The sequence below is a fragment of the Oenanthe melanoleuca genome, chromosome 26 (assembly GCF_029582105.1).
Source record: "Oenanthe melanoleuca isolate GR-GAL-2019-014 chromosome 26, OMel1.0, whole genome shotgun sequence".
Lineage (NCBI taxonomy): Eukaryota > Metazoa > Chordata > Aves > Passeriformes > Muscicapidae > Oenanthe > Oenanthe melanoleuca.
The window spans coordinates 4,851,373-4,870,011 of record NC_079359.1 but is presented as its reverse complement, the minus strand read 5'-3'; the positions used below and the strand labels follow the sequence as shown (position 1 = coordinate 4,870,011).

The following is an 18,639-nucleotide window of genomic DNA, read 5'->3' as shown; positions in this document are numbered from 1 at the left end:
CCCATCCCATCCCAGGAAATATTCAAGGTCAGGTTAGACAGGGCTCTGAGCAACACGATCTAGTTGATGATGTCCCTGCCACTAAAAGGGGGGTTGGACTAGATGGCCTATAAAAGGTCCCTTCCAATCCAATTCTCTGACCCTACAGCTCCTACAGCTCAGCTCCTGGCTGAGTCTCTGCCCCTTCCCACCCAGATGGGAAGGCTGAGCCTCACCCAAGGTGCAGAGTTTCCAGCTCTGACACTTACTTGTCCAGTCACTGATGTTCCCTGCAGAGGCTGCATAGGGCCCTGCCACGGACACCACTTCCAGCAGGTATTTGTGCCCTGGAGCCAGGCCAGAAAAGGTGAATTTGCTGGTGCCTCTCCCAACAGAGACATTGGCTGCCACAGTGCCTGACCCCGAGTGATACAGGAGCAGCCTGTAACTGTGGTGTCCTTGGGGTTCAGCTCTCCAGGACGCACTCAGTCTGTTGGGGTACCCCTGGTTCGTCATGTACACGTTACGGGGTGCCAAGGGGTCTGCAAGACAGGACAGGAGCCACATCAGCCAAGGGCCCAAGGACACTGCCTGGGTCTCCTGGCAGTGCCATCGGAAGGGAGGCACCACACTGGACAATGCACCACACTGGACAATGCACCACACTGGACAATGCACTTAGCCCCGACTGTGTGGCTTCATCCACAGCTTTGAGGCAGCTCAAAGTTTCTGCAAACTCCTCTGTGCTTGTACAAGCAGGGACAGCCCTGCCCCAGATGGAGAGAGACATCTGGGGAGGGGTGAGGAGGGGGGACACAGCCAGCTAGAGGACTGTGCTGCTCCCTCCTCCACGGCTCTGGAGCTCCAGCTGCCCTCACCCAGGCTGGTGGAGCTGATGATGAGTGAGCAGAGCCATGCTCAGAGTCATGGCAGGGCTTGGGGTCTGCTAGGAAGGTCAGTAGGGCCATGTTCTCGGCCATGAGCTTTTGTGACTGCCCAGCAAGGCACACACCCCCTCAGAAAAGGTACTCACACGTCCAGTTGCTGACGTTCCCTGCAGGTGCCCTGAAGGACCCAGCCACAGATGCCACCTCCAGCAGGTATTTGCTTCCTGGGGCCAGTCCCAGGAAGGTGAAGTTGTGGCTGTCTCTCCCCAGCGAGGCTGTAGCTGCCACAGTGCCCAGCTGTGCCTGGTACAGGGTCAGTGTGTATCCATCCCTGCCCCCAGCTGGAGCCCCCCAGGTCACACTCAGCCTGTCGGGGTGTCCTGTGCTCAGCAGGCGCACAGAGCTGGGGGGCAGCGGGCCTGAGGAGCAAACACAGCTCCTGTTAGGGACAGGACAGAGAGCAGGGGCAAACACACACCCCACAGAGTCACTGTGCAGCAGGACAGGCGCTCCCTGAGGGAGGATCCCCTCTGGCAAACACATCCTCATCCGCACTTTTCTCTCGTCCACTCCCATCTCATCTCACCTTTAATGATGCTCACCCTTACTGGTCCCTCACATGCCAAGCCCTCCTCATGCTCATTCCCACAGCCCAGTGGGAACACCTTCACCCCTGCCATGGGCAGAGGTGTGCTCCCACACCCAGCACTGGCACAGCCTCTGCTCTCTGACCAGCCCCAGAATCTCTCTGGGGGGGTGAAGTGCTGGACTAGCCCATCTCCAAAGCAAAGACCAGTTCTCCTGGGAGGACTGTGGAGTGCTTCTTGTACTACACTGATTAATTTCATGAACCTTTATGGCAAGGTGGTTTCTACCTGTGGGAAGAGACTCAGTGAGCCTCCTGTACATAGGTACAGTCCAGGTGCCCTGTACACCTCTGTGCTCCTGAACACAGGGAGATGGGTCAGCACAGGCAGGGAATGTCCCAGCACAGGCACATCTGGGCAGCCCTGTTTCATCAGCATGTCCTTGTGCAAGCCTATGGCTGAACATGGCAGTGCCATGCAGCCAGCAGTGTGCCCCTGAACTAACTGCTGTGTGTCACACCTGGGCAGAGCTGTGTGCACATCTTCAAAGCCACCAGGTGCCCCATAAACCTCCCAGCTCTCCTCAGGACAGCCCAGTGGTGTGACATTTCCCACCCCTCTGCAGAGGACACTGCTCCACTCACATGTCCAGCCATTGATTTTGGGTGCTGCTGCCTGGTACTGTCCAGCTGTGGCAGTGGCTTCCAGGGAGTACTCGTGTCCTGGGGCCAGTCCCAGGAAGGTGAAGTTGTGGCTGTCTCTCCCCAGCGAGGCTGTAGCTGCCACAGTGCCCAGCTGTGCCTGGTACAGGGTCAGTGTGTATCCATCCCTGTCCCCAGCTGGGGCCCCCCAGGCCACGCTCAGCCTGTCAGGGAGTCCTGTGCCCAGCCAGTGCAGGGCAGCTGGGGGCAGTGGGCCTGGGGAGGAAACACAGGTCACTGCCAGGAGCCACACCTGGGCTCAGCTCCATGTCTGTGCTGAGCCTGTGCTGCAGGAGCTGGGGCAGCAGCAGGGTCCCACAGCCTGGCTGTGACTCTGCTACCTCCCTGGCTGCTGTCTGAGACTGGGGATCGCTGTAGATGGCTACCAGGATCAGGCACAGACCCCTCATGCTGCATCCAGCAGGGAATAAGCACTGGGTACCAGCATGGGCAGCAGAGGTAAGCAGGACAGCTGCACCAGTATGGTCCCTGACTGAAGTGGGAAGGGGAGATCTGATGAACAACACCTGGCTGATGGTCCCTGACTGAAGTGGGAAGGGGAGGTGTGGTGAAGAACACCTGGCTGCAAGGAAAGCATCACACTCACGTGTGCAGTGGGTGAAGTTGGAGGTGCTGGCGTGGAAGGGCCCAGCTGTGGCACTCACTGCCACGCTGTAGCAGGTGCCAGGGCTCAGGCCCCTCAGGATGTGACTCCTGGCACCAGCAGCCAGCGCCGTGTGCCCCACGGGAGCGCCGGACGCTGCATCACGGACATCCAGCACGAAACCTTCTGCCCCTCCAGCCACCACTGCCCAGGACACCACCAGTGCTGAGCCTGAGGGGCTGCCCAGGGTGAGGTTGGCAGGGGCCAAGGGATCTGCAAAGCAACAGGGAGACAGTTAGCCCTCCTGGTGAGTGCTGAGAGCTGCTGCTGTGCCTAGGGCTCCTCCAGGTGGGCAGGCTGGACTAAAGATCCTCTGGAGAGAAGCCTGGGCACAAAGGGCCAGGCAGGGCACATGACTTTGAGTGTGTCATGCCTGGGGTCTGCAGCTGGATGTGGCAGGAGAGCGAACCAGAGCCTCTGGGGTGGACAGGCTGTGTGTCAAGGATGGAGTGAGGGCAGTGAGCAGAAAGGTGGGACCATCACACAGAAGCTGTGGGCATGGCTTGGGCTGGGGAAGGTAGTGGAGCTCAGGTGGAGGCTTACAGTGTGCCCAACCCAACCAATCAGACTCACATGTCCATTGGGTGATGTTGATGGAAGAGGCTTCTAACGAGCCCTTCACAGCAGTGACCTGCACAGCAAACTTGCTGCCTGCTTCCAGCTGAGTCCAGGTGATATTCAGGGCATCAGGACTCAAGGTCTGGACCTGAATCCTGCTCTGGGTGTTGAGGCTATACAGAGTAACATGGTAGTGGTCCCTCTTGCCAGGGGGCTCATTCCAGGATGTGTAAAGCTCTGAGGAGCTGCCTGGGTTGGTAAGGCTCACATTTGTTGGTGCAGCAGGAACTGTGAGAAAAAAGATACATGAGTCAGAGAGGAAAAGATCCACTTCTGAACATGCAGCCAGCTTCACTGAAAGAGGCTGTGAGAGGCAGGATGTGACCACAGGCCAGCTTCACCAGGAACCAGGCCAGGGTCCTGTCCTGTCCTGTCCTGTCCTATCCTCCCCTCCCCTCCCACCAACAGTGATCCATCCCCCGGGGGTGTCCCAGGTGCTGACCTGTGCAGCCCGTGATGTTCTCAGGGAGGGAGCGGTAGGGTCCAGCCACTGCCCAGATCCTGACAAGGTAGCACGTTCCTGCTTCCAGCTGTGGCACAGTGACATTGGTGCTGTCCTTCCCTGCTTGCAGGCTCCTTGGTGGTGCAGCAGAGCCCTCCTGCAGCAGGCTGAGCAGGTATCCATCCCTGTGCCCAGGAGCGGGGTCCCAGCGCACAGCCAGGGCCCGGGCCGTGCTGCCGGGGCTGGCAGACAGGGAGCGAGGAGGCAGCGGGACTGCGGGAGAGGAACAGCGTCACTGGGGACAAACCTGGGGCTCAGAGTGACTCCAGTGTGGGAAGGGAGCTGGGGCTGGAGGCTGAGGGCAAACACACAGGGTGTAAGGCAGGGGGGAGCAGGGGAGCCGTGCCCTACCGGTGTAGCCGACGGCGGTCTGGGAGGAGATGCGGTGAGGCCCAGCCTGGGAAATGATCTCCACGCGGTACCGGGAGCCCGGCACCAGCCCCTGCAGCTCCAGCTGCGACACTCCACGGGGCACAGACACATTCCTGATGATGGACAGGGACTCGGCCACTGACAGCTGCACCAAGTGATCTCTGCCGCCTCCGGACTCCACCCAGCTCACGTGCAGCTCCTGGGGTTTCTGGCCAGGCTGCACACTCACGTTAGCCAGGGACAGTGGATCTGGAGGAAAGCAGAGCATGGAGACCCATGAGATGGTGGAGGAGCTGCCTGGAAAAGCCAGGGCACAGCCTGCACCTCTGCACAGGGCTAAAGTGGGGGCACCTGACCACCAGATCTCCTGTCCTCCTGGGGGACATGCAAGCTGCCTGTGCCTGTCCCCAGGGTGCTGCTAGCAGGCAGGTGCTGAGAGCACTCAGCTCCCAGTGGGGCTGCTCTGCTCCACAGACAGGGAGCAGCAAACCCATACAGGTGTCTGTGCTTCCTCTATCACATCCCTCTCCCACCAGGCTGGCCTTGAGATCACCAGGGTCTAGGCAGAAGGTTCAACTTGACTGGGGAAAATCTAAGCTGGGCAAAAGGGTCTTTTGGGGCCCAGCACACAGCACCTATGACATGTGCTTTATCTTCCAGGACAGGGAGCATGCAGTATCATTGGAGCCCTCCCTTCACCCAGATAAGTTTGTGTCACTGCTAGTCCTGCAGGCAGTGCCAGGATGTCCCATCCCTGCAAAAGACTGGGAATACTTCTGACTCACATGTCCACTCAGTGGCAAAGTGTGACGAGGATCTGTATGGGCCAGCGAGGACAGTCACCTTCAGGAAGTACTGAGTGCCAGGGGACAGCCCCAGGAATGTGAAGTTGTGGGTGTTTGGCCCCACTGAGATGTTCCTCTGTGCTGCATGGCTCTTGCTGTAGAGCTGGAGGTGGAACTGGTCCACATCTCCAGCAGGCTTGTCCCAGAAGGCCGAGAGCCCCATGGGGCGCCGGGTGTTGGTCAGCGTCACGCCGGCTGGAGCCAGGGGGTCTGAGAGAGGAGAGAGAGAGAGACAGCCAGGCAGTGAGAGCAGGCAGGCTGTGGGCTGGGGGCTGCACACACTTGTCCTGGGCACCCCCCACTGTCAGTGCCTGCTGGGGTTAGGTCAGGAGTCAGCACACCAAACCCAGAGCAGCCAGAGCTCCTGCTCCACAGCAGACACGGGAGCTGGTCCCCACCTTCCCCAGGTGACATTTGGAAATGTTTTCTGTTCAGTGATGGGTTCCTCCTGCACTGCACACCCTTTTACTTCCAACATGGCTGAATGTGGCTCCAGCTGACTGCCCATTCTGTCTGTCTATGCACCCCTGTCCGATTCCCCACCTCCCCTCACAGGGGCCACTCTCGTGCTCTGAGGGTTCTGCTCTCGTGGGCAGGAGGTGGCTGTGACCTGCAGCAGGAGGGGTGGGGTGGGATGGTCACACTCACACGTCCAGTCGGTGGCTGATCGCACAGGGGATGTGTAAGGCCCAGCCACAGCAGCCATCTCCAGTGTGTACTGTCGCCCAGGGACCAGGTTCTCCAAGGTGACATTTGTCCAGTCACTCCCCACAGTCACATTCCTGACCTGCTCCTGAGACTTGGTTTCTCGGAGGGTCCCAGTGTAGCCAGTGCTGCCAGAGGAAGCTGCTCTCCAGGAGGCTTGCAGAGAGGTGCTGTGGCCCCCACTGCTGAGGGTCAGCTGCTCTGGGGGCAAAGGGTCTAGAAAAGGAAAGGTCTAGAATCACCTGGCAGAAGTGCAACTCCAAGGAGTCCCTTTCCTGGGAAAACCTGCATCCAGGTGCCTTGACCTCTGTCAGCCCTGCTGACACACCAGTCCAGCCGGGACTGGGCCAGCACAGCTCAAACTGGCACAGAGAAAAAATTGTTCTGGTGCTGGAGGAGGTGGTGGAGGTGCTGACTCAAGGCAGTGGCAGCCTGAGCAGTGCCACAGGAGGAGAAGGGCACTGGGCTCAGCTGCCCCTTGTGCCTGGGAAACAGAGCAGGGTCAGACACATCCAGCAGCACCTCTGCCTCCTGCTGACCTTTTGCCCAGCTATTGGATGAAGCTGTAGAAGATGCTGTCAGTGCCTGAGGTATGACATCAGGGGGAAGGGCAGATCCAGTGGGAAGCCGGGGCTGTGGCACTCACGTGTCCAGTTGGAGACGCGCCGGGGTGAGGATGTGTAGGGACCAGCCACGGTGCTGACCTCAAAGGTGTAGAGGGTCCCAGGGTGGAGGCCCTTGTAGGTGAAGCTTGTGACACCCCTGAGCACAGAGCTGTTCCTCACAGGGTGCTCTGCCAGGCTGAGGAGCAGCAGATAGCCCTCCCCTGCTGCCTCCTCCCAGCTGGCCAGCAGGCTGTGGGGGCTGCCCTGGCTGGACAGGCTCACACCAGATGGTGCTCGTGGTTCTGCAAGGGACAAGGACAAGGACAGGGCAGTGCATCAGGCAGAAGATTGCTTTCATGAGGTATTTTTGCTTTTCAAATTGTTCTAGGTGATCCTAGACTAGATGATCTCCAGAGGTCCCTTCCAACCCTAACAGTTCTGTGCTTCTGCGACACTGCAGTTGTCTCCATCCACAAGGGGCAGAAGGGGCTGCAGGGACAGCTCTTAGTGCCCCCAGCACCATGGGTTGGCTGGGTACCTCCCCACACTGTGTACAGCTCCAAGAGTGGCAGATATGGGACAGCACCAACTGTGGCTCCAAAAGTCTCCCAGGAGAGAGTGAGCACAGGGAGATGCTCCCTCTGGGGGAACTGGTGGTGCTTCCCTGCCCACCCACCCAGCTGTGCTGAGGAGAAGGGAGGAAGCTGCCTGCAGCATGCCAAACAGAGTCCAGAAAGCACAAAGCAGGATCTTGATCTGTGCCCAACACCTGCTGGCACAAGCCTGCCCAGGACCTCTGAGCACCCCCTCACCAGCAACTCTGGGGAGGCAGATTTTGCTGCTCTAATCCACAAACTACTCTTGAGACCAGGTGTCCCAGGTGCCCTGTCCCTGTGCCTCCTCACCCCCAGCCCCCTCCAGGCAGCAGGAGCAGCCTCAAGGGTCACACATGGCTTTTCTGCTCACCTATCCAGGCTGTTGTGCTGTGTGCTGATGCCCTGTAGGGCCCTGCCACCACCACCACCTGCACAGAGTACTGCTGGCCAGGGCTCAGCCCGTGGAAGGTGACGTGGTCATTGTCCCCACCAACGCTGATGTTCCTGGTCGGAGCAGTGTCCTCTCCCTCTCGCAGTGTCACCAGGTAGAACTCCCTCTGTCCCCCTGGGACACTCCAGCGAGCCTCTAGGGAGTTCTGCTCCTCTGCACTGCTCAGGGTCACATTGCCAGGGCTCAGGGGGTCTGGAAGGGAATAGGATTGTGTGAGTCAGGGTGAGGTACTCTGTACCCCTTACTCTCCTGAGCCTCATTCCTGGCAGGGTTACATCCAGCCTTACACATCCTTTTGGAGCGAGCCATCTGCACTCCCCAGCACAAGCATTCCTGGACTAACAGAGCCCAGACAAAGCTGGCAGCCTTGCTGAGAAATTCCTAAATGTCTCCCTCCACTCCATTCACATCCCATCATGAGCTTGCTGATATTCCCAGGAACTGGCCTGGACCAAACTCCTGGCCAGACGCCCCTGGCTCGTGTGTCTGGCACGGGGGAATTTTGTTCAGTGGAGTAGGTCAGAGCTGCAGACAGCAACAGCAGGGATCAGCCTCACTCCAGAGCAGACACAAACCAGCTGGAGCTCTGGAAGCCTTCCAACATCCCATGTGCAGAGTCAGCAGGGAGCAGGCACCAGCCTCCCAGGCTGGCAGGTGGAGCAGGAAGGAGCTGGAGAGCTGACACCTGGTGGCACCCAGGTCCTTCCAGCACACACACCACCAGTGTTTGGCCAGTGCCAGGATAAGCCACTGGCCACAGCAGCTCTGAGTCTGCAGCTTGGCACCTCCACCATTTGAACACCAAGCTACCCTGGTGTTCGGTGTGAATGTGCTCTGCCCTCTCCATTTCCCTCCTGGCTTTTCTGAAACATCCAGGAGAGCAAGCTCAGGACTGGAACTTTTTACTGGGCTATAGATGTGGTGTCACCAGCAATATCCCCCTCTTTCAGTGCTCTCATCAGCCTGAGGCCAGAGCAGAGAGTGGGCTGAGGGAATGGTGCAATTGTGGGTTCTGGGAGGGCTGCCCTCACTGTTTTGACCTGCCAGAGGCTCCTGGATTCCTTGGCTGTATTTTCACAGTACCCAACATGTTGGGAACATCCACCAGGATGAGGTTATCAGGTGCTACCACAACATATCCTTAACAATCAAAGAGCACTGAAAATCCATTTCATAGAATCATAGAATTGTGGAATGGCTTGAATTGGAAAGGACCTTGAAGCTCATTCATTTCACCCCCCTGCCATGGACAGGGGCACCCTCCACTATCCCAGCCCTCCAGGCCTGTCCAACCTGCCCTTGGCACTTCCAGGGATGGGGCAGCTACACCTTCTCTGGGCAACCTGGGCCAGGGCCTCAGCACCCTCACAGGGAAGAATTTCTTCTTAACATCTAATCTAAATCTCTCATATTTTAGTTTAAAACCATTCACCCCTATCACTGTAAAATTATGCCCATGTAAAAAGTTTTTCACATTCTTCCACAAACCCCTCCCAGAGGCCTCCAGTTCAAACCAGCTCAGCTGCTGTCCCTTGCCCCATTTTTCTGCTGCCCTTGTACAGCCCTGAGGCACAGGAGAGCCAAGACCCAGCTTGAACACCAGTGGGATCTGCAGCCTTTCCATCCTCCTTCTAGGGGAGAGGCCACAGCTGCTCCCACTGCATCCCAGGGAGAAGCAGCAGCACAGGGGATCCACCTGCTGAAGGGTGGATATAGCAGTGCCCCAGAGCTGGGTCCTGGAGCAGCTTTCGGCCAGCTCCAAGCAAAATCACCCTGTGCACCCAAGGCTTTGTCAGGAGACCTTTGGATTCAGAGGCTGGACCAGAGGCAGGGAGGAAGTTGGAGCCACCAAGTTCATACTTACAGGTCCAGGCAGTGGCATTGGGTCCCACCACGGTGTAGGGGCCAGCCATGGCACTGAGCCCCAGCCAGTACTGAGTGCCAGGGTGCAGATGCTGGAAGGTGTAGCTGGTGAGGCCCCTCCTGGCTGACAGGGTCATGCTGACCTTCTGGGTGAGGAGGTTTCTGAGCTCAAGGTGGAGCCAGGCAGCCCCTGCAGCATCTGCCCAGGAGGCCACGAGGCTGGTGCTGGAAGCTGGGCTGAGCCTCAGCTGGGTGGGGATGGAGGGAGCTGAGGGGAAGAGCAGGACAAGGTTCAGCACTGGTGCTGCAGGTCCCTGGACCCTCCTCTCTCCCCAGGGACCCCTGTGCCCACAGCTGCTCTCTATGGCATAGGGGTTGAAGGTCTGGTAGGGGTATCCCTCCCGTGCCACCTCCCACACAGGCTGGAGGGCCCTGGAGGCTCTTTGAGGCTGAAGGGCAGAGAGGTGGCAGACTGGGTACTGCAGCACTCCTGCAGCCAAGAGATCCAGGATCCCCAGACTGCCCCTCTCCCTTGGGAACAGACAAACCCAAGCTGTGGGTGCTGCAAGGCAGGCCCAAGGCGCAAAGTCTTCCCCTTGGCCCAGGCACTGGGCTCACAGTGGGGATGTGAAACATTCCCCCTGTTCCCCACCATACACAGGCTGGACACCTCCCCTTGCCAGCCCAGCACACAGGCTGCAGCCTTCCTGCCAAACCCTCTCCAGCACCCTCCCTCCCCGGGCAGGCACAGCCATCACTCCCCACCTGTCCACTGGCGGATGCTGGTGCTGGCCTGGCGGGACCCAGCCAGCGTGCTGACCCTCAGGGCGTACTCGCTGCCAGGCAGCAGCCCCTGGAAGAGGAAGCTGGAGGCGCTGGGCAGGAGGGACAGGTTCCTGAGCAGGCTCTGGGAGTCGCTGTGCCACAGGGCCAGGCTGTAGCTGTCGCGCTGGCCGTGCCCGTGGGCCCAGGCTGCCCGCAGCGAGGCCTGGCTGCCGCCGCTGCTCAGGCTCAGGTTCTGCACGGGGGCCGGACCTGCAGGGACAACCAGCTTCTGCTTCTGCCACTGCTCCCTGACACCAGCCCAATCTCCTCCCTCCAGCTCTATTCTCCTTTGCTAGGTTTCCCACCTTCACCTGCACTGATTTACTCAAGGATCTTCTGGAGAGGTGCAAGCAAGGACTACCATCCCCACCTGAGCTGTAGAGCCACCAGCCCTTGGCACAGAGCAAGACCTGGGGTGAGCAGTAATTGACAGAGATGTGCCAAAATTGTGGAGCAGATGCTCCTTCCTTGTAGCTATTTCTAGACCTCCAAGCATGACATTTCCCAACCCTCAGCTCTCTGCAAGCCACATCATGAGCTGGTCCATCAATATCTCCATTATTCAAGGAGGAGAAGACACAGCATGAACCCAGCCCATACAAGGTGCAGGGCAGGACCTTCCTCCACAAGGATGAGGCAATGACCGCTAAGACTCGGGATCCAGAAAGGACCCTAGTTCTTGTGAAAGTGAGGAAAAGCCCAACCTCCCACAAACTAGCAGGACTCCAAACAGCCCAACAATCACTGGTAGGAGCACTGAGGTCCTGGAGAGCCCTTACTTGTCTGTGCTGTGATGGTCTGGCTGGTGGTGCCCATGCAGGCCAGCGTGGCTGTCACCTTGATCTCGTAGCGTGTGCCAGGAGTCAGCCCATGGAACCAGAAGCTGGTGGTGTTGGGTCCAGCAGACCCATTCTGCAGCAGCATGCCTGACCCCAGGGAGGAGAGGGCAAGCAAATATCCCTTGGCACCTCCCTCTGGCTCATGCCAGGACAGCAGGAGGGAGTCTGACCGGTCATGGTCACTCACACTGACATTCAGCAGGCTGCCTGCAGAGACAAATCCAAAACTCTCAGCAGGGATTGGTGGTGCTGGGTGCCAGCCTGCAGGGCCAGCTCCCAGCCACCCACCCTTGCTGGGGTACACCAGGCACTGAACACCACCCTGAACAGCCTTTGGGAAACACAGGAATGTTCAGAAACCTTCATGGACTCAGGTCAAAGGAAGCTGCCAAAGTGATGCTCCTAAGCATGGAGCACCTGCTCCACTGGAGAAAGACCAGAAGGCTTCAGGTCATCATGTGCATTGTCAGAGAGTCCTGGTTTAAGGCAGAGAAGCTCCCTGGCTGGGTATAATCCATTCCTCATCACCTTTGAGCCCACTCAAAATATGTTGAAGGCTCTGGGTCCCCCATGGAGAAGCAGGACAGTGGCCAGTTAGGCGGCAGGATGGCTATGGCAGGGGGGCCATTATGCTCCCTGCAATTGCCTCTGTGTGGGCTCTGACAGGAGGGGGCAAGGCTGCTTTGGAGGATCCAGACAATGAGCTGCCCCATCCTGCCCAGCTCAGAGGTGACATGGGAAGACTGGGACACTGCTACAGGGAGGGAACGTGAGGCCAGCCTGGCCCCAGGCCCTGCTGAGGCGTGTCCCTGCCTTGGTTGTGCTTCAGCAGTGAGGTCAGTGTGCTGGGGCTGTGGGGCCAGTGCTGTGGCATCCCAGAGGAGAGTGTCTGGGGACAGGGAAGTGCCATACAGGGCTTGGCCTGATTGGTGGGTCAGTGGCTCACACTGGTATTGAATTACTGCCCTTAGAGCTGCTCAGGAGTCACCTACACAACAGGAGCCAGGCAGAGCCTGTCTGTCAGCCCAAGCTGGTGGTGTCACCAGGGCAGGGTCCACCTCTGCCCCACAATGTCCCCAGCAGGTTGTTACACACACCCAACCTCAGCTTTGCTGTCAGTCATGGAACCATTTAGGTTGGAAAAGCCCATTAAGACCATTGAGTCCAACTGTTCCCTCAGCACTGCCAAGTCCAGCACTAACCCAAGTATCATATCCATGAGCTTTCTATTGCTCTCAGCCTTTGGAGAATGCCAGAACAGCTCTAGTGCTAATAAGACATTTGTGTAATAATTAGCAGTTAAAATTTATGGTGTGCACCATTTTATGACAGGCTTACCTAGGGTCTGGCACAGTGAGACAGCATGAACCAAGCACAATGAGTGCCCCAGAGGCCTGCCATGGGGCACCCTGTGCACAGCCAGGGAGGAGCAGTGTGGGGTGAGCCCAGGGCAGGGACACCCTTGGCACTGCCCAGGAGCTGTGTGTGTCTTTCCCAGAGCTGAACACTTTCAGAACTATGTGCAACTTCAGTTCCATGCAATGCTGTTGGTTTGGAGCCTGCTGGTGAGGGCAAAGGGACCAGAGGACATCAGATGGACAAGAACAGGAGCACATAGTGCCCCTGGGAAAGGCCTTCTGGGAAAGGCCCTGCCATCCCTGGAAAGTTCAAGTGCATCTTTAGTGTCAGACAGCTCAGGAAGGGTTAGCTCAGTGTAGCTGGGTGCCCAAGGGTGAGGTGTCTGTACCTGGGCCAGCTGCCCTGGGCTACCCTCGCTGCCAGCAGACACCTGGAGCACCTGAAGGCAGCCCACAGGTCACTGTCCTGCCTGGCCTGCAGGCAAGGATGGTTTGTTATTGCAAGCTCTTTCTTATCTCCTCAAGGTATGAGTTCTCAGCCCACGTTTGCTTCTCCTGAGTTTCCAGCAGCTTCATCACCTGCCTCCCTCTGTCACCTTCCTCACATCTGCAACACCAATGTATCCAACAGGGGCCAGAGGCCTGTGACCCCAGCACTGCTCATGTTCCCACTAACCACATCACAGACAGCACATCCAGATACACCTCATGCCCTGACAGGTGCCTGTGGATCATCCAGGTGATTTCTCACAGGCTGATGCCATGTGGGCACTGTGCTGGCTCCAGGCCTACAGCAGCTGTGGGTCTGCCTCACAGATTCTGATCCTACCCAGGCAACTCCAAGGCTCTGAGCAGGACACCTCTGGCTGTGCTGCTGCTGAGCCCACCCAGTGCTCTGTGGAAGGGGGGGTCTGGAGCCCTGTCCCTCTCTCACAGTGCCCCATGCTGGCTGCTGGAGAAGGATGGGACTGACTCTACCCCTTTCCTGGGCATGCTCTATAGCCTGTAGTTAGCCTAAAGCAGAGTGTTTACAAAGCCACTCTTTACCCCAAGAGCCCTGGTACAGCACATCTGCTCATCTCACCCCTCCAGGCACTGAGACCATCCCACCCTCCTCAGCCAGGAACCTCATTCCTGTGGCTCACCTCTTTCACCACGTGCATCCTGGCCCTCCAGTCCTGCCTGTGCTGTGTGGTTGCATCCCTCGCCCTGGGGGATTGAAGGTATCAAGTGAGAGAGGGGCAGGATGAGGGGGGCTGAGCTGGGACCAGCACCTGGGAGAGCTGCCCTGTGCCAGGCCAGGGGTCGTGCTGGCCCTGACATGGCACCTGTGGGCTGTGACCCACATTCCTGGGACAGCCTGGGTCACTTCTCAGACCTCCCTTAGCCCAGGCAGGGAGCCAGACTCGGCACATGCAGCTTGGGGGCTGCCCTGGCCTTCTGCACGGGACCTGGGGCTGCACACCAGCAAGGGGCCATGCCCACAGGGGAAAAAGCCACCAAACCAGCCAGGGCACAGGAGAAGAGAGGGAGGGATTGAGCTCTGGACACTGTCTGGCAATCTCATTCCCTCTACAGGTACACCTCCTCACGACCAGCAAGGGGAGAGGATGGAGGGACCACAGACCTCAGTTCAGCTGTCACCTCCCACGGGCAGAGCAGAGTCCCCGCAGCCCCGGGCACCCTCCGCGGCAGCGGGGACACCCATTCTCTCACAGCCTGCTCCCAGCAGGGTGTGCCTGGCTTTGGACTGGCGTCAGTTCCCCCCACGTTAAAGGAAATGTCTCCTGCCCACTCCCTGTCCTGTAACAAGCCACAGCAGAACCATCATCTTCCTGGCGTTCTTTAACCTCGGCTCTGCGGGCAGACTCGTTCCAGCTCCCCAGCGATGGCGGGGCTTTTGGCAGAGGAGAGCGAAGCGGCTGGGGACCGCTGGGAACAGCAGCCGGGCCACTGCAGGCGGGGAGCGGCGCAGCCACGGAACAGGGACACGCTGCGGTCCCCGGCAGCGAGCCCAGGGAGCCAGGGCGAGGGGCAGCGGGGCAAGCGCCGCCCGGGATGGCGAACGCCGCTGATGTGGCGCAGCTGCGCGGCCAGAGAGAGGCACCGAGCCCCGGCTCCCCCGGCGGGGCAGCATCTCGCGGCGAGCTGCGAGCCAAGGGATGCGGAGCCAAAGCGGGGGCTGGGGAGCCGAGCGCTTACCTCTGCCAGGGTCCCGGGGAGCCGCGGCACCCACAGCACCAGCAGCGGCAGCAGCGGTGACCTCATGGGGGACCTGGTGGCAGCAGATCAGAGGGATGACAAGTTGGGGTGGGGGGGCAGTTTCTTAGCAGTGGCTGTCCCCAGCCAGCCCCTGGTCCCACGGCAGCCAGGAGCCGGGTCCCCACATGCTTTCCGAGCGCGGGTGACAAGACAGCATCAATGGGGACCGGCCAGCGCGTGGCACCTCGGCCGGGCCCGCTGTCCCTGGGCCAGGGCACAGCTCGCCTCCGGCCCGGGAGAAGCGCAGCGGGGGCGGCCGCCGCTCGCCGGGCGCATTTGCTGCTGTGGCCGCAGGTCCGTGCGCTCTGCGGTGACTCCAGCTCGGGGAGCGCGGCTGCGGCAGCGCTGCCGGCCGCGGGTGGGAGGCTCGCTGCTGGCCGGGGCTCGGGGGAGCTCGCTGCGGCGGGGGCTCTGCCGGGCTGCAGCCGCTCCGGCAGCAGCAGCGGCGCCGGGAGCTGCGGCAGGAGGGGCGGGAGGAGCCGGAGGGGAGGAGACAGCACCGGACTGATGGCGGCTCCAGGCTGGGAGGGCGCGCCCGAACCAGCCCAGCGCGGGGAGGGAGGGAAGGAGGGAGCAGCGGTGGGATGGGATGCTGGAGGGAGCCAGGGCACGAGTGTGGCCGTGGAGTCTGTGCACCCTCGCTCTCTCTGTGCCGCACCTTCCGGCACCCTTCAGCTCTGTGTGCTTTAATTCCCGCGCAGGTGCGGCTGCGGAGCGGGGTTTGGGTCCGCAGCATTGGGGTGTTCCTGTGCCGTGCCCACGGCAGGCTGCGGCGGGGGCAGTGCACACTCGGAGAGGCTCAGAGCGTGGCACAGAGGTGCCCAAACCACGCTTTGCCCGTCCGAGGGGCTGGCTGAAGCGAGCCGTGCCCGGCTGGGAAGGCGCTGTGCTTTGGGGCTTGCCCCGGGACCAGGCTGTGCCCCGGGCTGCGTGCCGGGCCGAGCTCTGCGCTGCTGTGCGGGGTCTGAGCAATGCGTGGCCGAGTGCCAGCTCACATTCACAGCAGAGATGCCATTGGCTTCACATCAGCGCTGGAGATCTGGGACAGTGCTGGAAGAGGTTCAGTGATGCATCAGTCCGGAAGCCAGTTCAGCCTTTGTGGCCGTGGGAGTTTATCCCAGTGGCCAGCACGGCCACCTATGGGGGCTGTTCAAGCTCTGCTCATTACTGTGAGCCACCGAGCTGTCAGAGGAGGACACATCCCGCACCTGTCTTCTAGAACACCAGAATCCCTCGACAAAACACTCAGAAATTTGTCAGGTGGGACCTGTGACAGACAGAACGGCCCCCAGTATCTGGACAAAGACATAGGAAAGCTCCAGCTCTTGCATGCAATTAAGAGAGGGGGACACAGGGGACCTGGTCCAGGACCCATCTCCAACCTCAGGGCCATACCCCAACCCTTCTGACAACCCCCAGGCTGACGGACTGAGAACGGGGACAGTGAACATGAATCCCCTTCCCTTTGCATGGGCTATAGTTAATTTCCCAGGTCCTGGCCAAATGGGACTGGTGCCAGGAGTCTGGGTCCGTGGTCACAGTCACGTCTCTGCAGAGGTCCCTGCCTGGAGTGGGCTAAGGATAAAGGAGCCCTGGCCCTGCAGCTCAGCTCAGCTTGTTTGTCACTTTGTCCAGGACTCAGATGTTCCACCAGCAGAAAGGTACAGCTCTGCCACCAGAGCCTCTTTGTGTCACTCTGTCTCCACATCTACCCTTCCACTGCACCCTGAACACAGAGATCAGGGTGGAAGCAAAAGGCAACGCCTTGGCTCCAGTACAGGCAAGATTTTTAACCTTTAATGCCCACAGCTCCAAGGACTGAATGCCAAAATGCCATATGCTCAAGTGATGGATGCCCAGGGTAACAGCTGTGGCTCTTAGAGATCCCCTGATAAGCATTTGGAATTGAGGTCCACCAGCACCTGGGGTGATGAGGCTGACCCAACAAACCAGTGCCACAGCCAGCTCTGGGGATACCTATCCCTGCTGCTGGCCAGCCCCCAATGACCTGAGTGCAAGGTGAGAGCTCACAGGTACTGGGGTGAGGTCCTCCAGCCCCTGAAATGGAGTACCTCCCCAAAAATGAGACAGGGGGAGGTTTGGGCCTGATTGCTGTCATCTCCAGTGGGCTGGGGACTGTTTTTAAAGGCCCCTTTCCAGAGCTGGGCAGCTGCAGCCGGCTGGGAGGAGGCTGGAGCTGCTCGCTGCAGTGAGGGTTTGCCAGGTTTACCCGGGGGCCCAAGGCAGGATCAAGGAGGTTACAGCTGGCTGGTCCCCAAAACACGTTTGCAAAGAGGCTTTCAGTGGCTGTCCCCACGTAGGTCCATTGTGGGGTGCAGGCTGGCAGCACAGGTGACCACAGTGGGGTGGGGAGCACGGGGTTGTTTGCTGCCATGAGCAGCCTGGAGGGTGGCTGGGACAGAGGTAGGGGACAGTGCCTTTTGACACTGGGGCACGTAACACCTTTTTCCAGGATTTTCCTTCAAAATCAAGGGTCCCTCCTGTCCCATGTCCCTGGATCACTATTCTCAGCCCAGCAAGGCCCACCAGCAACTGCTTCATCAGCCAGGAGCTCCTCAAATTCAGATCTTCCATTACCTGCCACACTCCAGGGATACCACAGTCCCCTACAGTAGTGGCACAGACAGGAGGTTTTCCCAGGCTAGAGTCAAGGTAGGGCTCCTGCAGCTTCAAAGCATATAAAATAGCAGCTCCAGGTCAACAAGAGGACAAACCAGCCACTGTCTGCCTGGCCCAGCTGGAGAGACTCTGAGTTTGTGCATATTAACTGCACCTGCCTGGGCACAGCCTTGGTGCCCCTGCAGCAGCCTGTGCAAGGCCAGCTATCTCCACCTCCAGCCACAGCCTTTCCTGCTGCAGCCCTGCATGGGGCACAGCTCCTCCATGGACACAGTTGCTCTGGACACTGGCTTGCCCAAGGAGCAAAGGGTCAGTTCTACCTACTCTGGTCTCTGGGCTCAGCAGCCAAGCAGGGATTTGTGTAACACAGTGTTCCCTCAGACCTTACTCTGCCACTGCCCTGCACCTCCCCAACCAGGAGGGGAGGTAAGCTCACTCAGCAAGAGGACGGGCTTGGGGGGGGGCTTGCTGCCCACCAGGATGGGACTGGCCTCTGAGCATGGACCAGGAGACATCTCAGCAGCTTTCACAGCCTCTGTATGTCCTGGTGGCACAGCGAGCTGTCACCCCCTGCCCTGGGGACATTTAACCTCGGGTCCCAGTGGCTGTGCTCCCTCAGCTCAGGGAGTTTGGGCTGTGGCTGCAGTGGAAACAGCCCAAAGCACTGCTGGGAGCCAAGCCCAGGCCCCATCCCTGGCGCCGCAGGGCTCAGCAGCCTCCAGCCGGGACCAGAGCTGCTCTTCCTGTGCCAGCCCTGCCTTCCCCACGGCCACCTCAGTGACACTGTGCCACCTCAGGTAGGGACACAGAGAGGGAGAGAGAGCCCTCCTTCAGCTGGGGATACCAGATCTCCCCTCCAGTCCCCCCGACCGTGAAGCCTTCAGCTGTGCCAAACCTAAAGACAACTGCAGAAGTTTCTCCACCCAGCAGCTGGAACCAGGCCTGGAAACTCAGGGGCTGCCGAGTCATCACATTTTCCGCGAAGCAGTGAACGCTACTGCAAGGCGCAGGGGGATGGGGACGCCCCGCCGCTGGGATGGCTGCAGGGCTGGGCGGGGAGGGGACTGGGGCTGTGCAGCCACACCATGCCTCTGGCAAGGGGCAGAGCCTCAGCATGGCACTGCTGTGCCCTGTGCTCCGGGAGGATCACCGAGGGCAGAGATGGGAAAGGGGACCCCGGCAGCATGCCTGTCACTGCCGTGTCAGGTCTGGCTTATGCTGAGGTGAGGGACAAGAGCCACAGTGCAGTGGCAAAAGCCCTGCCTGGCAAAGGCTCTGGGCTGTCCTCCCAAGCAGAGCCAACCCCAGAGTAGAGCAGGGTACACCCACTTTGCATTCCA

General features: G+C 59.6%; 1 protein-coding gene across 4 annotated transcripts in view; it reads right to left on the bottom strand.

Moving 5' to 3' along the window:
• The window catches only part of LOC130263758 (receptor-type tyrosine-protein phosphatase V-like), a 33,434-nt gene extending 18,346 nt beyond the window's left edge, over nt 1-15,088 (bottom strand). For all 4 annotated transcript variants that reach the window (XR_008842388.1, XM_056511517.1, XM_056511518.1 and 1 more), the window contains exons 1-16: nt 14,600-15,088; nt 13,543-13,606; nt 10,980-11,246; nt 10,141-10,410; nt 9,377-9,643; nt 7,432-7,704; nt 6,507-6,767; nt 5,804-6,076; nt 5,096-5,365; nt 4,290-4,559; nt 3,879-4,151; nt 3,392-3,664; nt 2,762-3,031; nt 2,098-2,370; nt 1,013-1,285; nt 249-521 (exon numbers count right to left, since the gene is read on the bottom strand). Coding sequence is in view for 3 of the 4 variants with exons in the window: in XM_056511517.1 (XP_056367492.1) it covers nt 249-521; nt 1,013-1,285; nt 2,098-2,370; nt 2,762-3,031; nt 3,392-3,664; nt 3,879-4,151; nt 4,290-4,559; nt 5,096-5,365; nt 5,804-6,076; nt 6,507-6,767; nt 7,432-7,704; nt 9,377-9,643; nt 10,141-10,410; nt 10,980-11,246; nt 13,543-13,606; nt 14,600-14,665 (3,916 nt within the window). In the remaining variant the exon portion in view is untranslated. The remainder of the gene's footprint in view (nt 1-248; nt 522-1,012; nt 1,286-2,097; nt 2,371-2,761; nt 3,032-3,391; nt 3,665-3,878; nt 4,152-4,289; nt 4,560-5,095; nt 5,366-5,803; nt 6,077-6,506; nt 6,768-7,431; nt 7,705-9,376; nt 9,644-10,140; nt 10,411-10,979; nt 11,247-13,542; nt 13,607-14,599) is intronic.
• Between the last annotated feature and the right edge of the window lie 3,551 nt (nt 15,089-18,639).